The following is a 16,500-nucleotide window of genomic DNA, read 5'->3' as shown; positions in this document are numbered from 1 at the left end:
AGCACAGAAGACATTCGTAGAGCTGATTTGAAGGGACAAGTTCAACCAAATGACAAAATGACCCATTGGTTTCCGTACCTTGAAAGCAGTCTGTGTACAAGGTATGATTTGGTTTTGGTTTCCAATTGCTAATTGTTTTAGCATTTGTGGCACAAATCCCATTCAAGTCATGGTACAGATATTAGAATTTTTCACTCATGTCCAAATCATCCAATATTATCTAAAATTGAATTTGAAGCTCAACAAAGTCACTCAAAGATGATTTTAACATGATGCACAAAAAATGCTAATATCGGTACCATGACTTGAATGTGATTTGTGTCACAAATACTCAAACGTTACATTTGGAAACAGTGCCAGGGAAACTAAACCAAAGCATGGATTGCTGTCATACCTTGTCCATAGACTGCTTATAGTGTAAGGAAACCAATATATCATTTTGTAATTTGGGCAAACTATCCCTTTAAGCATTTATACATCATGGTATTATAAAAACATTATATTTAAATGCACTTCCAAATCAAATTGCAAACATATCTGTTGCTTAGCATTTTATTTTCACAATTCTTCCCATTTGAGTCCAGTTCACTGTTTTCTGCAAAGATAATAGACATAGCCTACTGTAAAATAATTTATAATAAAATGTGTGTGTGTACCAGATTGATAGTAAGTGTTCCTCTGTTTCTAGATGGTTAGGCAGAGCGGCAGACTAAGGCTGAAATGTTGCTAAATGAATCTATGGGAAATGAATCAGATGACAACATGTGGCAATCCTCAAGATCCCGAGTGTAAGTTAAAAGTCATGGTTTGACATTGTAATAAAAGACAGGAAAATGATTTGAAATCCTTCAAAGCATATATTTGAAAATGCTGCCTGTTGTTAAACAGTACAAATTCCCACCACACCATGCATACGGTATGCTAAATCACCATGTAGTTTAGACAGACAGGGGGCTTAAGCCATACAGGAGAACAGAAGGTGATCCATAGTTCTCTAAATGAATCACGGTTGTATACTATGTCATCCTACAGGTTCCACTCACTTTGGAGGGGGTTGAGATACTTCACACTCTAAAAAAGCTATCCAAACTCTGGGTATAAAGCTGGTAGGCCATCTGATTTAGCATGAGGGAGAGGTTACAGTCCGGTAAATTGTGTTTCCCATGTGTTTTGGTGCTGCTGCTGTGCTTCAGGCAGTGACAGGCTTTGGTAGTCCGTGTTTAGGCTGCATTGGCTGGGCAAGTGAGGGGTTGAACCCCCTTGAACTCCAGGCCCTTGTTGAATTGAACCTCCAACACCTTGGATGCCTTGGTTATCTTCAGGTTGCGCATGCAGCCTTTGAATGAAGTGCTGGAAGTCAGGCCAAACTGCTTGAGCCCCTCTGGAAAAGGGAAAAAAATAATTGATTTATGACTGTTATTTTCTGCCCCACTAAGCACATTTATGCTTCTATTTCATAAATCAGAAAGCCGATGACTGCTTGACGTTATAACTTTGATTATATCCTGAGGTTTAAAATAGGAAGTAAATCATACATTTCCAACATCATAGTGGAGCACGGTTTGCTACACAATATCCAGGGTCGTGTATCCAGGGTCGTGTATCCAGGGTCAACTGTGTTTCAGGAGTTATACAGGAAACCTGATTCCACAGGCATCCCACGGGGCACAGACATCAATTAGTCTATTCCACGTTGGTGCAACTTAATCTCATTGAAATGACGTAGAAACAACGTTGATTCACCAGTGTGTGCCCAGTCAAATCAAATCAAATGTTATTTTCACATGCGCCGAATACAAAAATGCAGTTTTAAGAAAAATAAGTGTTAAGTTAAAAAAAAAATAAGTAAGAAATAAAAAAATAAAAATAACAAATATATATATTTTGAACCTTTATTTAACTAGGCAAGTCAGTTAAGAACAAATTCTTATTTTCAATGACAGCCTAGGAACAGTGGGTTAACTGCCTGTTCAGGGGCAGAATGACAGATTTGTGCCTTGTCAGCTCAGGGGTTTGAACTTGCAACCTTCCAGTTACTAGTCCAACGCTCTAACCACTAGGCTACCCCTAAAGAGTAACAGTTAAATAACAATATGAAATAACAATATATACAGGGGGTACCGGTACATAGTCAATGTGCGGGCGCACCGGTTAGTCGCGGTAATTGAGGTAAAATGTACATGTTCTACATGATACATTTCTAACTGAATGTTCAATGTTTGATAATGTTGCCACTACTCAATGTGTCCCAGGTGTGAAACGCTTGGTGGGTGGTGTCCAGGGGAGAACGACTGGCCGCTCTCATTGAAGCCATGAAGTTCAAGGTCAATTGCGGTACTGCAGGCATTGTTTACAGAAAACAGGGTCCCCCATTATAGGGGAAAATGGCAATCTTAACAGCAATCAAATATATTTTTAAAGACAATCATAATTGCTTCTATTACACTAGATGTATGCCCTTGAACCGATTATTTTAAAATCTCACCTCACACAGAAGAAGTTCTAAGTGTAATTTAGTAGCTCATGGCAGCCTGCAGTACCTCGGTCGGCCTTCAACTTGAGATACTCAATGAGAGGGGGCAGCACTGAGCTAGCCTGCAACGTCACTTCCTGGACTAGCTCAACATGCACATGTTATGTCTACATAAATCTCCCACTAGACGCCATCTTAATTAAAGGGATACTTCGGAAATTTGGGATTTTGGCCATCTACTTCCCAACAGTCAGATAAACTCGTGGATACCATTTCCATGCCTCTTTGTCCAGTATGAAGGAAGTTAGATGTTGTTTTGCGAGCCAATGCTAACTAGCATTAGCACAATGACTGGAAGTCTATGGGTATCTGCTAGTTAGCAATTGCACTAGTTAGCAACTTCATTCCAGCTGCACGCAGAGACTAACAAATAATATCCACAAGTTCATCTGACTCTGGGGAAGTAGATAAAGGGAATCATTGTCAAAATCCCAAAGTATCCCTTTAACCGGCTTCCTGGGATTCAAATGCGCTATTGAGTCTTCACATAGGAATGAATGGTGTCACGTGATCGATGGCTTTGTCCATTCATATATGCAGTCATTGGTGGTGTTGTACGAACCTGGGTATCCACCGACGTAGATGGGGTCGTTGGTGTCAGCGGTGTTGGACCTGGCGTTGGGGCTCTCTGCTTCCTCCTTCCTGCCGTCCACTATGATCTCCAGCCTGTGGCGAAGCTTGTGGGCTGTGACCGAGTGCCACTGACCGTCACAGAGGCCTGCCTCTACTTCAGGCTGGTACTCCGCTGTGATCCGGCCAGCTCCGTTGTCCACGTGGAACAGCAGCTAGGGAGGGAAGAAGACATACTCAGAATACACCTGACTTGTCCAATCGGTAGTTTGTAACAAAACATGAGTGTTAGTTATGAGCAACCATGATTCTGTTGAACCCCATTCATTCATTTATACAGTACAATAGCTTTGCATGCTCATGGTTGTTAGGCTTTACAGTAAGAGATTGTAGAGTCTGGTTTGAATGAAATGTGTGTGGGACAACAAAGCAGTATTGTATTCTGTGTTTGTGTGTACCTTTCCATTGTGCAGTTCGATGCCCAGGCCCTCCATCTTGGTGTCCACCTGGCTGCTGACCGCCAGCAGAACCCCGTTGCTCTGGGACGTACGGAACTCCAGCTCCAGAGACACGTCTAGACCCACCCTGTAGGAACCCACTGGACCAGAGGACAGGAGATACAGGAAGCAGTCAGAATTGATACAACAACTGCCATGAGATTGAAAAATAACTTTGAAAAGTTGGGGTACCATTCTGCATCAACATGTATTGTTCCGCGTTATTATATTACGTGATTGTTGGGATATATTGCATTGTGGGGTCAGGAGTTTTTCCTGGTCAGGTCACATGTTCAGGAACAACTCCAGTTCTACGTTTCGAGTGTCAGAATGTACCTGCTTTGACATATCCAGAGCCATCAAAGTAGGTTCCCTTCTCAGTGCTGATGAAACAGCTGCCCACGTGGTGGCTGGAGGTGGGCGCGTCCATGTCCAACACATTACCCAGCATCTTGAAATTCCTGATGCAGCCATTGATACTGTACAAGACCTAGTAGTGGAACACAACCGACACTATACGGTTACACATGACTTCTACACCGAAACCACTCATCGACCTTTTGAATGCGTCCCACAACTTGGAAATGATTACGGTTAACGTCAGCACTTTAAGCTGATGGCATGTAATACAAAACAATTGCAGCAACACAGAGTCTACAGCGAGGCTCGTGTTTCACTTCCTACAAAGTGAAATACAACACCAGGCCAAATGTGAGGAAGCGGGTAGGAACGTACTGGTCCGATCCTCTTGGTGGTGTAGTTGACGGGCAGGCCACCTATGTACAGCATGCCAACCACATCCAGGATGTCAGCCTTCTTGGGGCTGGTGGTCTGCTTGGAGTAGCGGCTGTCTATCACCAGTATACCTCTCTGTTTCTCTCTCATCACCCGGATCTGAGACAGCAGAAAGGAAAATCATTTTTCGGGGGGGGGGGACAATAAGGACAACAACAATCTTTAATACACGATGAACATAAAGTACTGTAGTTTCTGGTTACTTTGCTTGCTTCCTGTTTTGGCCAATTAACTAGTCAGAGTGGTTTTATAGCCTCATTGTGACAGAGTATTTAGCTGTCTTCTCTCACCATATAAACTCACTCAGTGAAGTAGACCCGATGGTAACTGCCTACAGACTCTGTACACCATGTTAGGGGTTATACATGACGATTCATATTGGCTTCATTATTGCTATGAGGATTGTTTCACCAGCTGACTCGAGATCCCAGACCTTGTGCCAGTGTCCGTCGTTGATGATGCGTGGGACGCTGACCGAGGTGTTGCCGTGGCCCAGGTCGTAGCCGAGGTGGGCCATGCCCTCCTTCACCTGGACGGTGGCGAAGTCGGCGTGGTTGATCCTCGCCATGTAGAACACCAGGCCGGACTCTGCTGTGGTCCGCAGCTCAAACTCTATGATCAGTCTGCAAGCAAACAGATTCACAACACTCTCAGTCCAACATGACGTGTACAGATGTTACCCATGTCTTTGATAACATTACTATGTGTACGTTAGATAAGAAAAGGTCTCATTTGGGCTTTACTGTTATCAAAGCCATTTGAAGTCGACATACCTGTTCTTAACCTTGGTGTCATCGAATTCAAATGCAACATGGCTGTTTTTGGAGAGCCCAAACTGTTTGGCTTTCTCTAAGACCACTGGAGATGCCTCGGCAGCACAGGAAAGCTGTTGAAGTAGGGGGGGTAGCAGTCGTCTTAAAAACATCATATTAACGCGATCTCATTCGCAGAGTGCATTAAGCGACAATGCAAACCTTCCATTTAATATGAATATACAGTAGTTGACTTACTTTTTGTCTAAAGTGCTATTCTAACATGTGCCACTAGATGGCGCTAATGAAAAAGACATGGAGTTGCTATTAATTAAGACCACCTGAAAATTGACATTTGTTTTTGAATCTGAATCACTTATTTTGTACACTTCTGTACATGAATACATTTCTATGCCATTTTCTTCTATATTTTTGTTTAGACATAAAGGCTCCCATTGCTTAAAAGGGTATTTATTTAACTTAAAGTCACTAGCCCGTTTATAAAGAAGAACTACTACAACCATATCGACTTACTTAGAAAGTACATCTCATCTAAGATAATCCCCACTGAAAGTAAAATGTCTGCTGCCAATACTAAGAATATGGACATGGGAATGTATATTTCACATGAACAACACATCTTCACACAGGCGGCTTTGGTGTTGAAGGTCAGTGGCTGAAATCCAATGGGATGAAGGTTCAGCAGACACGTACTTAGACGGCTCGGGGGGGGGTAAGAACGTGGACACGTAGGGAGAATTGAGTGAGTAGAGTAGAGTGGTACCGGTGGGGCTGTGACAGCACCGTGGTCAGGTTCCTCTGTGGCGGGGCTGAGCTCTGGAGGTACGACAGGGGGCGGGTCCTAAAGCAGCGGCAGGGGGGTTGAAAGGGTTAAGCTGTGTTACACACTGCCAATCGGATTGGCTACAGCATTCGTGACACAGGCAGTCCACCAATCAGGCTGGGGCACTGATGTTGTGAATGGCAAAAGTCTGCACAGCAGGTAGCTAGAGGAACAGTGCTAAGGAAAGCATCACAGTAGTATTATAGAAATGCACATTGTTTCTGAAAGCCAAGAGAGCTACTACCAGTGACAATACTGTCGCAATCTATACATTTGCCTACGATGATGCATCCATGGATATCTATCATGAAAATATATGAGGAAAATACAGGTGGGGTAGGCCAATACAAGGCAACTTGGTTAGATATGAGAGAGAGAGAGAGAGAGAGGACAGAGAGGACAGAGAGAGCGCTGCTACACTACCTCAGCTGTCAGCCAGAGAGGATATATTGAGCACAGGAGCTATAAGAAAGAGCCCTGTCAACACTGCAGCTTTACCTATAAAGCAGACCTAATGGATTGGAAAACGACCCATTCTTTATTCCAGCCACATCAACCTCTCTGATAGTGTATTTAGACTCAGGGCCAACCGGCCTGCCTGGCTGAGCATTGCTGGGGATGGATGTCAGCTCTGTATGACTCATGGGGAAAATGTATCACGCCATCATAGGGTGGGAAATAAGTAATTTAACCTGATACCCCTCAAGTGGGAGTGGGACCTACAGTGGGAGGTGGAGGGCTCTGTCTGGGTGTCGGGGTGGGTGGTGGTACAGCAGGAGCCTCAGGTTGGAGCGGCTGGGACACGTCTTCTCCCTTGGTCCCCTCCTCCTCTTCTTCTGGGAGGGGCAGCGGGGGAGGGGGAGGAGCCAGGTCGGGACACTGGCCGATTTCTGCGTTCTTAAAAGCCACGGGCTGGGAGAAGTCTGTGAGGCTGTAGGGCATAACCAAGCGGTCAAGAAAACATACACACAAATGCACAGAAGTGCGCGCGCACACACAGACACGCAGGGCGACACAGACACACAGGCACGCAGGGCGACACAGACACACAGACACGCAGGGCGACACAGACACACAGGCACGCAGGGCGACACAGACACACAGACACGCAGGGCGACACAGACACACAGGCACGCAGGGCGACACAGACACACAGGCACGCAGGGCGACACAGACACACAGACACGCAGGGCGACACAGACACACAGACACGCAGGGCGACACAGACACACAGACACGCAGGGCGACACAGACACACAGACACGCAGGGCGACACAGACACACAGGGCGACACAGACACACAGGCACGCAGGGCGACACAGACACACAGGCACGCAGGGCGACACAGACACACAGACACGCAGGGCGACACAGACACACAGACACGCAGGGCGACACAGACACACAGACACGCAGGGCGACACAGACACACAGACACGCAGGGCGACACAGACACACAGACACGCAGGGCGACACAGACACACAGGCACGCAGGGCGACACAGACACACAGACACGCAGGGCGACACAGACACACAGACACGCAGGGCGACACAGACACACAGACACGCAGGGCGACACAGACACACAGACACGCAGGGCGACACAGACACACAGACACGCAGGGCGACACAGACACACAGACACGCAGGGCGACACAGACACACAGACACGCAGGGCGACACAGACACACAGACACGCAGGGCGACACAGACACACAGGCACGCAGGGCGACACAGACACACAGACACGCAGGGCGACACAGACAAACAGACACGCAGGGAGACACAGACACACAGACACGCAGGGCGACACAGACACACAGACACGCAGGGCGACACAGACACGCAGGGCGACACAGACACACAGACACGCAGGGCGACACAGACACACAGACACGCAGGGCGACACAGACACACAGACACGCAGGGCGACACAGACACACAGACACGCAGGGCGACACAGACACACAGGCACGCAGGGCGACACAGACACACAGACACGCAGGGCGACACAGACACACAGACACGCAGGGCGACACAGACACACAGGCACGCAGGGCGACACAGACACACAGGCACGCAGGGCGACACAGACACACAGGCACGCAGGGCGACACAGACACACAGGCACGCAGGGCGACACAGACACACAGGCACGCAGGGCGACACAGGCACGCAGGGCGACACAGACACACAGGCACGCAGGGCGACACAGACACACAGGGCGACACAGACACACAGACACGCAGGGCGACACAGACACACAGACACGCAGGGCGACACAGACACGCAGGGCGACACAGACACACAGACACGCAGGGCGACACAGACACACAGGCACGCAGGGCGACACAGACACACAGACACGCAGGGCGACACAGACACGCAGGGCGACACAGACACACAGACACGCAGGGCGACACAGACACACAGGCACGCAGGGCGACACAGACACACAGGCACGCAGGGCGACACAGACACACAGACAGGCAGGGCGAGAAAGAGAGAGTGTGTAAATGGGTGATGATGGGGCTTGGCTATCAGTGTAATCAGTTGAATTATGATCATGGTTATCAGAAAGGACAGCCCCATTAAAGCCAACTAAATATGGGTCAAATGTGTTTAGCCCACTGGCGAGAGAGAAAGAGCGAGAGAGAGAGAGCACTGATTCCTAATGATAGGATTGTATTATCATCTGTAGAGAGAAACAGTTGAGTGACAGCATTTACAACCTCTTTAACTGGGAGAAACAAACTCGCCATGAAACAGCAACTACTGCCTTCCATCAATAATATCTACGATCAGGATAACGAATGGTGATGGTAGATACACATAGATGTACTAGGGAGATAACAGGAGATGGTGAGAGACGTACATAGTATTGATCATGAGGTTCCAGATGCAGCCTTCGAAGGGGTCGTTGGGTCTCTGGGAGCTGAGCTCTACATCAGGGGGGATACCCCCGATGAACAGTCTCTTGATGCCCATGGGTTGGTCGTTGGGAAGGGCCTGCTCCCTCTTCAGCTCCTCGTCCACCTGGACGGCAAACGACCTGGACAGAGAACCACGCAGGTCAGTGAGACACTTTGAGCCAGCTCGAGCTAAACATGAATGGCTGGGAACTCGTTTTTTTAAGACACCAGTTATTGTGCTGAACTGTTAGGACGCTGTTGTTCAGTGTATAGCAATACCAATGTGCGTGTGTCGGTGTGTGTTACGCACCTGCCGCCCAGTCTCTCGATGCGCAGTGTGTGTTCTCTCCCGTCGTGCAGGATGCCCTGGTCAGGCTTGCGGACCACCCTGCGTGGGCTGTGGCTGCCTGTGAACACCAACACCTCCAGGGAACCCTTGTTCAGCAACACGGCCAGGAAGGGCTGCAGGGGAAACGAGAGGAGATGAAAGGGGGAAGAACCATGGAGGCACAACAACATCCAATCTCAATGACCAACACCACCTCAGGACAGACTCAGGGACACAGGGTTATACATAATGGCATTATCGCACATAAACACCGTGGCTATTAAACAAGGGCTTCATGGGCTATCTGGGACAAGTCAGGACAGGCTTCATGGGCTATCTGGGACAAGTCAGGACAGGCTTCATGGGCTATCTGGGACAAGTCAGGACAGGCTTCATGGGCTATCTGGGACAAGTCAGGACAGGCTTCATGGGCTATCTGGGACAAGTCAGGACAGGCTTCATGGGCTATCTGGGACAAGTCAGGACAGGCTTTATGCAACATGGAGCCCTGAAGACAATTAGAACTGTATACCCTTTGCCCAGAAACATGAACAAAAACAAATTCATGATGAAACCTCACAAACTTTGAGAACGGAAGTAAACTTCATGTAATTGCATAAATGATATGCTTTTCAACCCTGAGGGCCTATAGCATTTATGTAAGTCCTCTATTTTTCTACACTGCTTGATTCGATTCTGTCTGGGCAGAACTTCAGAGAAACTGCGTCCCTCTCTGAAACATACCAGGCAAGAAATAGATAGATTTAAGTGCCTCTTGTTATGATTAAATTCTCTGTAATCAGTCCAGCGCGATGGTGAGCACATCCCTCGACAGCGTAGGAATTGCAGACTAGCATGCACAGAGGGAGTTTGCCTGGGGAGAGTGAGGAAGCGCTACCGTCACAATACCTCTGGTCTGATTCAGCACGCGCTCCTCCTGTCCCCCTGCGCAAATTGGCAGAATGAATGACGCGGACACAGAGACCCGGCGAGGCCGACTTGTACTCATTCGAAATGACATCCACTTCATTTACCAGGCCCTAATGATTTTCAAAGGTGACGGTCTGGACCTTTCCCCGAGGGTTATCGCCGAATTGGACGTGATCCATCAGAGGCCTGTTGTATAATCTATTTCTTACTAACGGCACATGAAGGGGGAATGCTAGAGGTTAAACCCACTATCATTTCCTGCAGCCACGGGCCATAATTGATGTGCTGGCCCACAGAGGTCTGCAGGCGAAGAGAGGGAGAGATTGAGAGAGAGCGAGACGAAGAGTGCCCTAACAGAGACGCAGAAAGCCATATTTTAATCATAGCCGTCGTCGCAAATCTCCCAAGCCTTTAGCCCTCTGTGAAAGATGATCAACTTTTGTTTGCTGTCGGGTGAAAGCATAATGATTACAGCTTACAGGCAATCCATCTCCTTTATCGTTCATTTAATAAGGAGCCGTGCACACAGCAGGAGTTGATTATCAATGTGCTGTTAGTTTTTCAAAGCAACTCAGCCAGACAGCACAGAGCCCCTTATTAAATTACAGAAATCTAGAAACACCTCCAACAACCACTCCAATTCTACTGGGAAATAGGATGCAATGACTTATAAAGAACAAGGAGGTGACATTATAGAGGACTAGGTGCCTAGTTAGGAGGCACTGAGAGAGTGTGTGTGTGTGTGTGTCATCGTCCTCCTCTTACTTCCCCAGACTGCCTGCGTCTCCTCTTGGGGAGTTGGAACTGGGAACTGGCTCCATTGGTGCTCCCACTGCCAAACAGGATGATCCCCTTATCGCTCTTGGTTGCGAAGGACAGGCTGATCTCTGTGCCGACGTCGAAGGACATGGACCTCAGCTCCATGTGACCTGGTTTGGAGAAGCTCACTGTGTGGAGGTTCTGTTGGGGAGAGACCAAAGATCCCGGTCATTCCCAGCACAATCAATTGAGAGTCATCAGTCATTTTCAGGGTTGTTTTTTATCAGCTGAATACTGTATAATTGTACAGTAATAGTATGAAGCCTGTTGCTTTCTTTATAATGTTCTTATCAATTTCAGACTTATGTCAAACATAATAATAAACCTTATTTGTTAAAGTACAGCTTCTTAGAGTACCACAGTGTGCATTTGCATCATCTGGCATTGACACAGGGTCCACGACAAATGAAAACGCTGAGTAGTTAAGTAGTAGTTAAGTTAAGTAGTTAAAGGGGGTGGGGGAAAGAACAGGAGTATGAAAGAGGAGGAGTGCTCATATAAACTGACCTCCACAGCGCAGCCTTTGGTCAGGCCGGTGTAGTCGGAGCTGCTCAGCAGGTTATAGGGTGTTCTGGAAACCTCAATGTCTCTCATACAGCCAGCATACCTCTTCTTGGTAACCTCTGACCTGCAAAGAGAAGAGAGCGCTGTCTCCATTGCCGTTCTGACCTCCATTCTGCTCATTGTGGAAGTGCTGTCCTCCTCTCAGGAGCCAATGACTTTGAGACGTCGACCAAATTGAGACTGCGATTCACTCTACATGAATAAAGTCGGGCTTCTTTTTTTTTTGAAGGTGTTTGAAGAACATTTCTTTGGCGTACCTTTTATCTGGGGTTTATTCTAAAGCCATGAAACAATTAGATAGCAGCGGCTGCATAGCAGACGCAATGCTACCGAAGAGTACCACATTGTTAAAAGTCCATTTCAAAATTTGCGACAAAAGTGCCAGCAAATTCCATTTCCATGGACATGCAAGACAAGTGGTGGGGATGACAACACAGCAGCTATTGAATAAAAAGGAGCTATTGAAGGAGCTATTAAAAAAGGAGCTATTGAATAAAAAGGAGCTATTGAAGGAGCTATTAAAAAGGAGCTATTGAATAAAAAGGAGCTATTGAAGGAGCTATTAAAAAGGAGCTATTGAATAAAAAGGAGCTATTGAAGGAGCTATTAAAAAGGAGCTATTGAATAAAAAGGAGCTATTGAATAAAAAGGAGCATCCTGCTGGTCTTCAGAATTTAGTGCTCACGTTCAGTTGGACTAATATCTCAAACCTCCATTGAGAAATGGAGGGCTCTATACTGGCTCTATTCTGATGACCAGCTTGCTGCGTTAAAGCATCGACAACTTAAGAGCATATTGTTCTGAGCTAAATGCATGGTAACTTGCATGGTAAAAGCCAAGTTACAAGAGAGGCTTTAGAAAGTCAATGGGTATGCTGGTGCATGCCGAAAGGTGATACAGTAAACTTTAACAGTACGTGGTTTTACCTTGACTTGATACTGTAAGAAGAAAACATAAAAAGCATATGAGCGTTAGCACAGCGTTAGCACAGCGTTAGCACAGCGTTAGCACAGCGTACGACCCACAAATGAAACACTGTCAAAACACGTAGACAGGAGTCACAATCACAAGTGAAGAAAGTGCATTCAGTTCTCCCTGTGTGTGTTGAAAGGGCCTATAAAGGCCTTTAGAATATACCTTGGATGCTGCCGGAGACTGTGAAGGTCTAACATTCAACGTTCACAATGACAGATCTATATAACCCATTGCTAGCGTTCATGTTATCTATTGTTAGAGCTAAAACGGGAGCTAATGCCAGAGAGGGCAGTGACAACGTGACACACTGACTCGAGGTCCGGCAGAAGACAGTGGTGTTCTAATGGAGACTGTCTGTCTGTCTGCCTGGCTGCCTACATCCCTTGTCAATCCTCAACTTTCATCGCCAAATGTGACAATATGAGAAGAATAGGAACAGTGGGTAACAGACTGTACAGTACTGAGTGTCTGAGCAAAGAACATAGCAAAGGTGTAAAGACAAGCTATCCGAGGTGTACTTTAGTGTGTGTGTGTGTGCTGATGTGTGTGTGTGTGTGCTGATGTGTGTGCGTGTCTGTGTGTGTGTGTGTGCTGATGTGTATGTGTGTGTGTTTGTTCGTGTGTGTGCTGATGTGTGTGCATGTGTGTGTGTGTGCTGATGTGTGTGCGTGTGCTGATGTGTGTGCGTGTGTGTGTGTGCTGATGTGTGTGGGTCCGCATCAAAAACAGACATGTAGCATAAGGCCCTACTGTGGAGGTGATCGACATCCTACAGAGTACATACCTGTAGTTTCCAATGGTTGGCAAACCCCCGAAGTAAATCCTCTCCTCCTCCTTGAGGTTGAGCCCGGTGGCAGAGCCTTGGGATGATACCACCAGCTTCTCCTCTTCATTGGTGTCTATGTCCACGATGGTCACCGTGGCTGGGGTGGAAGGAGGGTAAACGGCTGTTCGGCAAAAAGCTCTGATCAAGCTACCAAGGCTGTAAGGTTCTACAAACTACGCAGTCTCTACAAACGTCAGCTGGAGTGGAATGTTGTGCGTGTTATGATGAGTGTGAGGGTCACCTTGCTTCTTCATGCGGGCCATAGTGAAGGACTTCCACCTGCCGTCGTTGTGTCTCTTGATACTGAGCACCGAGCCGGTGCCTGAGCCCAGGTCAAAACTCACCTTCACTAGACCATCACTCAACTCAGCACTCATGAAGTCCTTCTGTCTCAGAAAGAGAGAGAGAGAGAGAGAGAGAGAGGGGGAGAGATAGGGCATATTGAGTAACATTGATAACCGATCAAAATCTAACACACATTTCACCGTTTTCATCACTGTTGAACTTGAAGCGTTTGCTAGTCCTCATTACGAGACAGGTGTGTGTATATGAGTGAGGTTACCGTATCCTTGGTGGCGAAGTACATGAGCAGGGAGTCGGTGGAGAAGGAGCGGAACTTGAACATGACGGTGGAGACGTTGGGGTTCCATCTGGTGGGCCGGCTCACAGCAGCATAGCCCTCCCCATCAAACTGTACCGTCCCCTCTGTGTCTGACGGCTGGGGGCTGGAGAACACCCCCCCCCAAACACTCAGCGGCAATCACACAGCCAAGTGAACTTTTAGTGCGTACAATAGTGTATGGTGAGCTTCTAGAGTAAAACATTTGTGAACGTTCACGAGATCGACAACAGAAGTGAACAGAGTCCGTACACTTACGCGAGACATTCATATCAGGTTCTCAATGTGATGTGAACATGCAGGCCTACCTAACCACACATCCTTTGCAGTCTCCTTCTCTGTCTCTGTAGTTCCACAGGCCAATAGGTTTGTTGTCCAGGTATGTCTCTCCCATACACCCGGAGAAAGTAGTAGTTTTGACCGCGTCCGCTTTCTGCAGGACAAACATTGATACATAAACAACGATACAAATAAATCTGGCAAAAAAAGAAAGAAAGAAGCAACAAAGGACTAAATATGTAGCTCTGGGATAAACTTCTGTATGGCAAAAGGTGATACTACCTTCACACTGCCCAACATGCCACCGACAAACAGGTAGGCATTCTGGTCCACATCCAGGATAGTATAGCCCTCAGGAGAAGTGCCACTCTTAGAGGTGGGCATGATGCCAGCTTTGGGACCCTCCAGTGCATGGACAGAGATAGTGCCATTGATACCATTCCTTGGGACCAATACAGAAATGATCAGATGAGGAATTAAAACTTTGTGAACTTTTCAATGAGGAGAGCCTACCTGGCACAGTCAATGTTAAACGACGAACTAATGAATAAACTCATAGACGAATCCCTTTGAATAATCTTTGCTCTGGAAAAAAGAAGAAGATCTGGTGTAGAATATGTATAACAATGGCATTCTACCGTGAGGCCTCGATGCGATGCCAGTTGCCGTCGTTGATAGTCATGTCAGGGTACTCAACCTTGCCCACTCCAGAGCCCACGTCCCACAGGAAGTTGACCTTGCCCTTGCGCATCTCAATGGCCAGGAAGTCAATCTAGAGGCAGACAGATGACGAGCCAATAAGATGCAGCGCCGCAATCTCCTATCTGATACCATTACAGGTCCATTACCATTCTCTCTCTCTCTATGGGTCTAGGCTGCTGTAGTGTAGCACAGGACACATTAGAACAAGATCCCGAGGAATTAAGAGTCACAGGAAAATCAGGAGAGGAGCAACAGGACTGTGATTTCCCCAGGGAAATCAGTGATGAAACCAGATGAAATAGTCTGATTTGAGCGGCCCGGTTAATTGCTGCGCTCGCTGTTGCAGTACATAGACGCAATATCACCCACTCTCTCCTGAGGATCTCACAGGGAAACAAATAACCTTTTATTATTTTCTCTCTGACTTTAACATGATTGGTATTTATCTTGCATGTTGAGAAATATCCACTGGTGGAACGATTTCCAGTGAATTGGTCAACAACACATTACACATCCCAAGCTAGAGACAAGCCCAACCTAAACAGTGAGAAATGGCCCTAATAATGTCAAGTTCCACACACAAATGTATTAGTTGCCCAGAGGTTTACCATATTAGGGTTAAGTGATTTACTTAGTGATTGTATCCACAAACACACACATCCATCCCAGTGTGGTGCTATCTCCTCTGACTCACGTATTTGGCACTGCCCAGGTAGAAGAGTAGGTTGTCAGGGGAGGTGGTTTTCACATTCACAGTGATGGTGTTGTAACGACCTTTCTTGATTTCTGGCCGATAAGCACGGATACAGTCTCCCCCGGAGGACACGGACACTTTAATCTTTATACGGAGACACCACATGGATCTTTCACCAGACAGACTGAAAAGGCCCAACCCACTGGGCACACACTGGTTGAATCAACGTCATTTCAATGAAATGACAGTTGAACCAAAGTCGAATAGACGTTGAATTGACTTCTGTGCCCAGTGGGAAGAAACATTCAGGAAAACACAACTGTGTAGTAACAGAAGTACACGTGCAAGAGCAACAATTTGTTATTTTACTCTTTTTGTATCGAAAAAAACAAACAACTTTATCAAAAAGCCTTGAGTGTAAGAGACTGTGTGTGGAGGAAGGAGCAGAAAACATTTTCTTTGATAGAATGTTCTTTGTTTTACAGAGGCTTCCCTCAACCTGTGGCGATGCATGTGCACCGCAGGCTAAAGAGAATGAGTCGTAGATCATGGTTCCCGTGATGATGGCACAATTAGCCGAATGGCCGGCTTAGAAGCCACTGATCAAAGCAGTGGAAACAGAGGAGGTGGGAACGCGAGAGGAGGAGTGTGACTCACAGAGTTGGCCTGCTTGCGCGCCTGGTTGATCAACTCTTTAATCTGAGAGATGTTCCTCTTCAAGTTGTCCTGCAACTCCTTGATGGGCTTCAGCTTATCCAGCAGTCGGTCTGCCTCGTCCTCCAGGTCTTTCACCTTGGCCCCCGCTGCATGGACTGACACACACACACACACACACACACGCACAAGAACAAACGCACACA

General features: G+C 47.0%; 1 protein-coding gene across 9 annotated transcripts in view; it reads right to left on the bottom strand.

Moving 5' to 3' along the window:
- Positions 1-536: 536 nt before the first annotated feature.
- Positions 537-16,500, bottom strand: part of lama2 (laminin, alpha 2) — a 135,860-nt gene continuing 119,896 nt past the window's right edge. For 4 of the 9 annotated variants that reach the window (XM_042300691.1, XM_042300692.1, XM_042300696.1 and 1 more), the window contains 22 exons: positions 16,298-16,452; positions 15,641-15,784; positions 14,883-15,016; positions 14,527-14,686; positions 14,274-14,398; positions 13,909-14,071; positions 13,588-13,732; positions 13,305-13,443; positions 12,472-12,483; positions 11,489-11,609; positions 10,928-11,122; positions 9,215-9,366; positions 8,868-9,044; positions 6,715-6,922; positions 5,932-6,009; positions 5,169-5,281; positions 4,829-5,018; positions 4,336-4,494; positions 3,937-4,090; positions 3,562-3,701; positions 3,096-3,318; positions 537-1,381 (listed from right to left, as the gene is read on the bottom strand). In XM_042300691.1, the coding sequence (XP_042156625.1) occupies positions 1,221-1,381; positions 3,096-3,318; positions 3,562-3,701; positions 3,937-4,090; positions 4,336-4,494; positions 4,829-5,018; positions 5,169-5,281; positions 5,932-6,009; positions 6,715-6,922; positions 8,868-9,044; positions 9,215-9,366; positions 10,928-11,122; positions 11,489-11,609; positions 12,472-12,483; positions 13,305-13,443; positions 13,588-13,732; positions 13,909-14,071; positions 14,274-14,398; positions 14,527-14,686; positions 14,883-15,016; positions 15,641-15,784; positions 16,298-16,452 (3,248 nt within the window). In that variant the 3' untranslated portion in view covers positions 537-1,220. The remainder of the gene's footprint in view (positions 1,382-3,095; positions 3,319-3,561; positions 3,702-3,936; positions 4,091-4,335; positions 4,495-4,828; positions 5,019-5,168; positions 5,282-5,931; positions 6,010-6,714; positions 6,923-8,867; positions 9,045-9,214; positions 9,367-10,927; positions 11,123-11,488; positions 11,610-12,471; positions 12,484-13,304; positions 13,444-13,587; positions 13,733-13,908; positions 14,072-14,273; positions 14,399-14,526; positions 14,687-14,882; positions 15,017-15,640; positions 15,785-16,297; positions 16,453-16,500) is intronic. The other 5 variants (XM_042300693.1, XM_042300694.1, XM_042300697.1 and 2 more) reach the window with 2 other exon arrangements.

This window comes from Oncorhynchus tshawytscha, linkage group LG18 (genome assembly GCF_018296145.1).
Source record: "Oncorhynchus tshawytscha isolate Ot180627B linkage group LG18, Otsh_v2.0, whole genome shotgun sequence".
NCBI lineage: Eukaryota > Metazoa > Chordata > Actinopteri > Salmoniformes > Salmonidae > Oncorhynchus > Oncorhynchus tshawytscha.
Note: the sequence above shows the minus strand (reverse complement) of the source record. Positions and strands in the feature narration are given on the sequence as shown.